This window comes from Austrofundulus limnaeus, unplaced genomic scaffold, assembly GCF_001266775.1.
Source record: "Austrofundulus limnaeus strain Quisiro unplaced genomic scaffold, Austrofundulus_limnaeus-1.0 Scaffold27, whole genome shotgun sequence".
Classification (NCBI taxonomy): Eukaryota; Metazoa; Chordata; class Actinopteri; order Cyprinodontiformes; family Rivulidae; genus Austrofundulus; species Austrofundulus limnaeus.
Window position 1 is genome coordinate 1,767,358 of NW_013952429.1, and position 8,047 is coordinate 1,775,404.

Below are 8,047 nucleotides of genomic sequence, written 5' to 3' on the forward strand. Positions count from 1 at the left end.
GAAACAGATTGAGAGGGAGAGGGCACATGTTTGTGTGTGTTGACGTGTGCGTGTTTGTGTGTGTATGTGTGTGTAAGGTGCTCTGTTTATGTAGACTAAATCCCTACAAGGAAGAAAGTATTAAATGGGATTAGGGAGAGTGATATGATTGCGTGGTTAGATACTAAATGCCGTAGTGAGCTCACTGTAAATCATCGCACCTTGATTGTGTATGGACAGAGGAGACAGGAAAGAACAATTTGAGATATGACTGTCTCTCACACACACACACGCACACACACACAAAAGTGTGAATTCTCACAGATATAAATTTACAAAATACATACCATACTTCAGGTTTTTTTTATTCTCTCTCACACCTCAAATATCACAATCTCGGCATCACTGACACAGTTACACTTCACTTTTACAGAATGTTTCTTTTTTAAGTTCTAAAACCTGAAAACCACATTGTAACCATTTGCTTTTGTCTTTTTTTCCTCTGTTGCCACGTAGAATCTGGACAATCGGACAGCTCTAGCCAACAGGGAGACACGGACATCAAGCCGCCCCCCAATGGTAGGTGTCGATGAGTTAATGTCCAAACACTCTCACATCAGCTCGTTAGAAATGAATCCAACAGATTCATCAGCTGAAACATATAATTATGGCTCTAATTAGCAAACACACAGATGTTGATCTGCAGACTTACAGATGGTTGCCATTTTTAAGGCAGTTAAACACAACTTTATGAATATTTAATATTCCTGTTTTTATTGATTGTTATTGTGTGTGTATAACTTCTGATCACGTGTTTTTGTTTTGCTTTCTGTGCAGGACACCTGAGTTTTCAGGACTGCTTCGTCACCTCAGGAGTGTGGAATGTGACGGAACTGGTTCGAGTTTCACAGAGTAAGATGAAAAAACGCAAACGTAAAGAAAAAAAAAAAACAATCCAGTAAATGATTTTAGAATCTTGCGTGCTTTTTGCTGGCTTTCTTTCTCACCTCTGTTCTCACACTTGTGTCCCTCTCAGCTCCTGTAGCCACAGCGTCAGGGCCTAACTTCTCATTGGCTGAACTGGACAGCAGTCCCAGCTACTACAACATTAACCAGGTGGCTTTGGGACGACGCTCCCTCACCTCCCCTCCTTCCACCAGGTAAACACTTGTGACACTTGTGTGTAGCGCTGTACATGACAGAGGCCCAGCTGTCGCCACAAGTAAAACCTTCAGGAGATTTATTCAAATGACTCTTGTTCTTCAAGCTAGAGGCACATTTAAATCACAAAACTATAACWTTTGAAGACTTTTCATGGCAGGTAAAATGCATCATCTAATTGAGGTTTTGAGTGGCCTGTTATACAGTTCTCAAAAAAAAAACTTTCATCTCCTGATTTGTAAACACAGAAGCAGCCTGTTCTTTTCAGTTTTTAACAACAAAGCACAACTCACCAGCAAAGTGTGTAGTGTGATTTATCAGTTAGTCATCAGAAGAGAAGCAGAAGCAGAGGTCTGATTTCTCTCAGACTTGGGTGATACTCGGCTGCGTTAGGTTGTAATTAAATATAATACTGTTTTAAGAGAATCCAACCTTCACAACTTTAGCTTGTTAGCAGCGGATTGACTCTTTAAGTGTTTTGAACGTTTTGGGAACAAACATCTCTGTCAGTAACCTAACACAGTAGATTCTGAGTGAAAACGACAAAGTTGCCAAAGCACAAATTTACAGTTACTTAAGCTTCATTCATGCACAAGGTGACTGTGTTCACCACTTAAGAAGCTGCTGAAAATCACATCTGTCAAAGTTAACACATTAGCATAATCTCACTTTAATCCCTTGTAGATAAAGGAATTTAATGGAATGTAGTTTTTTATTTTTGACGGTGTGTATTTAGAGAAGCAGTAAAAGGGACAGCAGGAGGAGAAATCCAAGTCTAGTCATCAGCTTTTGGTAAGAATGTATCAAAGCARCAACTCTTTAAATGTTACAAGAGTTTGGCTGAGCTCCGTTGTTGCCAAGGTCCAGGCTGGTTCAGAGAGGTTAAAGGGCCTTTGAAGCTCCAGCTGCCCCTACATATCAAACAGATTTCAATTTATGCTGTTTGTAAATCTTGTTTTAATACACATCTGTATTTGTTTGGTTTTAATTCTCTGTGAGAACTAAGAAAAACTCCAAACTTGTTTTATTGCTTTCATTATTTAAGTCACCTTTTATCAAATTGATCTTGTTTTGATTTTGTCATTTGTTATTTAGGTNTTTTTTTTTTTTTTGTAAATTTCCTTACAATTATTTGTACAGCCCTTCTGCCAAAAGGAGCTATTAATAAACTTGAACTTGAACTAATGATATGACCCAAAAGCCAACAAGTCATTTGACACTAAATTCAAACATAACTAAATAAAACTGATTCAACAGGGAGAAAAACTATTAATCAATTTTCAGTGTGTTCACCAGAGATTTCCAGCATTTTAGACTTATTTGGTTTATTAAGTTGTGTTTTGTTTTTACAACAATCATATTTAGGTCTTTATTCCAGATTTTGATTTAAAACTTATGTATCTGCATCGTTATTGATATATTAATAACTGATAAGTTTGATTTAACTTTACCAATAAGATAAAATATAGTAATAACTTACTAAATAGTGCCACGTAATTGTTTAATCTAATTTATAGTCCTGATTAAAACAATATTGTTTTGTGGGCTTTGTGATGGGGTTTTCATTAACATCAACATTTGTTCCTGTTCATTAAAAATGTCTTCTTTCACATAAGAGTCATGTAACTTTAGACTTTAATATAATCACATTCCAGACCGGTTGTTCCCTTTTCATTCAAGACAATAGACTTCACAGTTAAGTGAGGAATTTATTTGATTTATTGATTTATGCTTTGTCTTGAAAATAAAAACACTTTCAGTTTTCTGATAGCAGGTAACAATGCACTCTTCACTCATCAACCTTACCTTCCTTTGAGCTCATATTCTTTGGCCTGATCCTTATTAATGCATGTCTTTGGAAAACCCTTTACAGCTGTCTTAAAGGTGGTTATTAATGAAAGTCTTTTGTTATTATTATTTCTGGCGGCCCCAGGTTGTCCTAGATTTCCTCCAGCAAATGAAGAMTAACCGGTACACCCTGATAACATCTTTTGCTGGCATTTCAAACAAACCTTTCTTCAAATGACTCCTCCACACAGCAGTTGTCAGAGGCAAAATGTAATATATGCTTTTTCCCGACAGGAAGTAGTGGTGCAATCAGCACTGAAATGTCTATAGCAAAACTATGGCCCCATTCATCTAACTACTCCCCAAATTTTATTCTTTGGAAAGGGAAACTCCTACAAATGCATGCAAAACAGGGTCAGCCAGAGACATAACTATCCAGGCCTTTCAGACAATAACTTTACACTGTGCTGCTTTAGTGATGCAGATGGGAGTTGTTGTTTTTTTATGTTGTTTGCACAAGCTGTTAGTGACTCTAAACCACTAGGATCTTTTCAGTCTTGAAACTTCTTTATGTGTTCGTACGTGTGTGTGAAGTAGCTGATTTCCTCTTTATAAATGTGTGATGGCTTTCTCAGCTTTTTTCTTCTTTTGTGTCTTTCCCTTTCTGTCTTTTTACCTCTCTATCTGCTGTCACTTTAGGTCTGAGGTGGAGTTGTACGCAAATCTTCCACGGAGGTAGTTATAAACATCCAAAAGATTCAAATTTATGACACACATGCGTAGAAATCCACAAACACACAGATTTTCTGTTTTTCTCTAATTTTCTCCTCTTCTTTTTTATTCCTGTTGTTTAAAATTTAAAATGCCTCTCCCTWAAACATTGCAAAAGCAATATCATTTTTATCAAACTAGTAAAGGCTTGTGTATGTAATTACCTTTAGTCCATAGTCTGCTAAGTGCTGTATTCTTGCTGTGATCTGTTTATAAACCTAACCTATTCTCCCCTGTCTTTTTGTCCCCCCATCCCCCCACACATCCTCCTATATCCTCAGCTCCACCAAGAGGAAGTCCTTAGATGACAGTGAGCTGGAGAGCCCCACAGATGATGTTTTTTATCCTGGACGTTCGCCTGCTGCCAGCTCTTCCCAGTCCAGTGCATGGCCCAATGACATGGATGCAGGTATCAAACCCCCTCCACCTTCCCATTTTCCCCCCGATACCTTCCACTCTCTACCCACGCATGATAAAACCTTTCCACCATCTTCTTTGACCACCCAACAACAAACATCCCAACTGATCATCCACATTTTTTAGATTTGTCAACTTCCCTTCACTCTGGTGATGTACTCTTAGACCCACCCACTTACCTTTTGTTGACAGCCCATTTGGAGGCCTTAACATACTCGAAAACTCACCAAACTTCACCCAAAATTGTCCCCCGGTGAAAATCGCATGATACTATTGGAATTTTTAGTGGGCGTGGCCAAATGACTCGACAGCGCCACCTAATGTGAGATAGAGGAACTGGTAAGTCCTAGAGAGCTGAAATTCGACACATAGGTAGATCTCCCCAAATCAAGAAAAAAAGTCTCTTGGAGGTATGCCCTAAAACAAACAGAGAGTTGGCAATTTGGGGTCAAATGTCAAATTTTGGCCGATTTTCAATTTCGCTCACATCGAACTTTTGCAAACTCCTCCTAGGGATTTTGACCTATCGGCTTCAAACTCGGTACTCTTAGACCCACCCACTCACCTTTTGTTTGCACACTGACCATCCAACTTAAATCAACCATTTGTTCTTAAATTAACTAATAAGACAAAACTTTATTGACTTGGTCTTATTGGTAACATTCTCCAACATATATACAAGCGTGGAGAACTGAAATAAAATGTTTTAGATTACGTTTGTTTGTTTTTTATTTTATTTTTTTTTTTCAGTTTATGACAGAAACCAATCAGAAGTTTTGAAATGCATCAACAAATTACAAGCTTGTCTTTTGGTAGAAACTTAACCACAAAATGATCCTAATGGCCACAGAAAATAAATGTGTAACAAAGAAGCTCTGAATAGCCAATTTCAGATTTGATAACTGTAATAGTTTGTGCTGTTGGCATAATATATTAGTCAGAGTCTCCCTCCCCTGTAACCTTATCTCACCCGTCGCCCAACCAGTAATTCTAGTAATCACCCACCTCATCCCGATTCACTCATAGGATTCACATTTCCTCACCTTGAAGCCACCATCATGCAACAAGTTAATCCGATRTTGTGCATCTGATCAGTCATTCACTACACAAACTCTCCCTTTCCCTCCTATTCTCTCTTTCTCTTATCTCTCTCATTGTTAACAATACCCTTCTTCACTTTCAGTGCAGCACCATTTGGCGAGTGTGCAGGAGAGGAAGATAAAACATGAAAACGATGGCGTGCAGTTTCCTTACCATGGTTAGAACAACATTGATTACACTCACATCTATTTACTATCTATTAGCCATTATGAAACACAAGCATTAGTATGTGTGTATGTATGTGTGTGTGTGTGTCTCTTTATACAGTAGATATATGTACATATGTATTTCAGATATGCATATTGTGTGTTTGAATTTCAGTTTTTCTGAAACAGATTCTTTTGATTTATGATCACTGATAATTTCCTTTGATATTCAAAGTTAGGGGTGTCAAGCTCTATTCTGTATAAATGTCCGTCCTTTTTAATGATTTTTCCACATCACCTGGCTCACACTGACTTGACACGTACGCTGACACAGGCGTGTTTGTTTGCTGCACCCCCTCAGGCTCTCACATGCACACACTTGTACACTGGCTTACTGATATCCATAGAGCCCACACTCGTGCCTTGCACATATGTAAATAAGCACGCAGAGATTCACAGCTTCCCCACCCTCTTTCTCCCCAGTCACACATTGCAACACAAGGCCTTATCATGCGTCCCACCCCTGCAGGTGTTCGGGTGGCCACTCTTGCCTCGCTCGCTCCCTCGCCTCCAATCTCTTTTTAAGATGTTCTCGTGGATCTGAGGTGTAAAACCCGTCCTCCTGCTCCTCAGCTCTCATCTCAGCTCCCTGCCTCCCCTCTGTCTAATTGAAAAGGTGTACAGCGGGGAGGGCCTTGCTGAGGGAGAAAACATGTCGGAGGGAGAGAAGGCGGAGCGAGAACTAGAAATGAGGCGAGCGAGTGAGAAAAGTGAGGGATGCAAGGGGGGATAGTCGGGAGAGGAGACGACTTTGGTGTTCTGAGATGGTGATAGCTGATCAGAGAGAAGGGTTAATTAGAGTCTGAAGTGGGGGAGCCAAGAGTCTTGGAAAGGTTTTGCCACAGTCTATTCTCGCTCGAGTCTCAGCGGCTGTTCGTCAGCTTCTGCTCTACTTAGCTGTAAATGTAATTAAGAGGCTGATCATCAGAGCCACAACGGAGACTCCTGCACGCTGTAGGACACCAGAGCTCCACCTTCCATCACTTTTCTGCATTTCTCACAATCTGCATCACCCCATTTCTATCCAAAGAGTGCAACACCTGTTTAATGAATTTGGCTAATTGGATCATAGAGCAGCATTCTAATCTCAACCTTTCATCAAGATGAAGCAGAAGCTCAGACTTTTGAAATGGAGTTTTGTGTAACGGTTTTAAATAATAACTTTTATAAAGACCTCAGTTTGGATAATTTCATTCCCACCAGACTGATGAGCGAACTATTTTATTTCACTTTACATTGCTGTAAATTTACATTGCACTTGTATTTTTGACAATTTTTTTTCAAATAATGCTTGTTTCCAAGTGTGAATAGCAACATCCACAGCTACCTGTAGCTCTGCAGGTGCAGCCTGCGGCAGGTCCAGCAGCTACACAGGTGGGATGTATAAAAACACGCATTTAGCTTTTTATACGACCAAACCACCTAAGAGACCCCAAAAGTACACATTAGCGTCTGTCCATAATGTCCCTTACGCCCCCTGACTGCCTCCATAACCATCAGCATACATATTCAGGAACACATGCAGATGCATAAAGATGCATTATTACATATAATTCCCTTAAACAGATTCAGATTTAGACGTGATGAATTTCTGCACACACATCACACAACCCAGTGGAACACACACACACACATGCACAGCTGAAGCATTGTCCCAGATGGTGTTTCTGTGTGCGTGTAGCCTTGGGATCCATGAGGATGCTGGAGACAGCTGCTCCACAGGGGCGAAGAGAGGTGGTTGTGGTGGTGGGGGGGWGGTTAGAGGAGGCAATCGAAGCAGCCATGATTTCATATTAGTTCCAAGTGGTTGTGAAATTTTCCCGAGACACCAGAGCACCGGTGCTGGCCTTGCTTTGAGTGAAATGTAACATGCCCTTAGAGGCACACGGCTGGTTTTCCAGTGACACACATGTGACTAAACCACTAAGGAGAAAATTCCCTAAGTTTCTTTACTTATTTAAATCCCTTTCCACCTTTTTTTTTTACAACTATGTGTGTGTGTTTTCTGCGTCTGTGTGTTCTTCAGAGGCGCATCTGGTGGCAGGCCTGTTAGTGCAAAGAGACAGAAGGGTCATCAGGGGAACGCTTGATTAGTTGCCAGTGAAATATTAAGGCTTGCCAGAAGAGGAAACAGTGCAGTTTTGGCACATAAACTCAATTTCAGATCAGACCACTGCACAGTCTCTGAAGTACTGAAATGTTGTCTATAACATTTCTTGATCGTTTAACGTCTTAACTTCCCATAAATACAGATATCAGTGTTCATCTGGTTTCCTTCTGTTGTGCTCTTTTTGGCTCCTTAAAGTTTTGTTTACCTGTACTTAAAAGCACACGATTACTTTAGTGCACCCTTTATAGCCTGTAAATTTTTTGTCCTTTTTTTTTTTTTGGGCATTTTCCCTTTTGTGCCTTTCCATCTTTCAGTCCTACTGCTCCTATTTCCACCTTTCTCCCCTAAGTGTGACACTGTCATAGCAATCACTTCTAACTGCTGGTGTCAGAAGTGGGGTTTGTTTTGTTTTCATGCTTGGAATCACTCTGACAGTACAATACACCCACAGACTCCCCCTGAAGTCGGTGAGGAGGGATGTGGAGTATGTGTATATATATATATATATATATAT

At 40.0% G+C, this 8,047-nt stretch overlaps 1 protein-coding gene across 1 annotated transcript; it reads left to right on the plus strand.

Moving 5' to 3' along the window:
- Positions 1–495: 495 nt before the first annotated feature.
- Positions 496–5,374, plus strand: nfixa (nuclear factor I/Xa; the record flags this gene model as incomplete). Its single annotated transcript, XM_014004918.1, is given in 6 exon segments — positions 496–558; positions 817–891; positions 1,016–1,139; positions 3,628–3,663; positions 3,981–4,108; positions 5,300–5,374. Coding segments are annotated over 6 exon segments (501 nt in total), but the record flags the coding sequence as incomplete, so codon positions are not given.
- Positions 5,375–8,047: the final 2,673 nt, after the last annotated feature.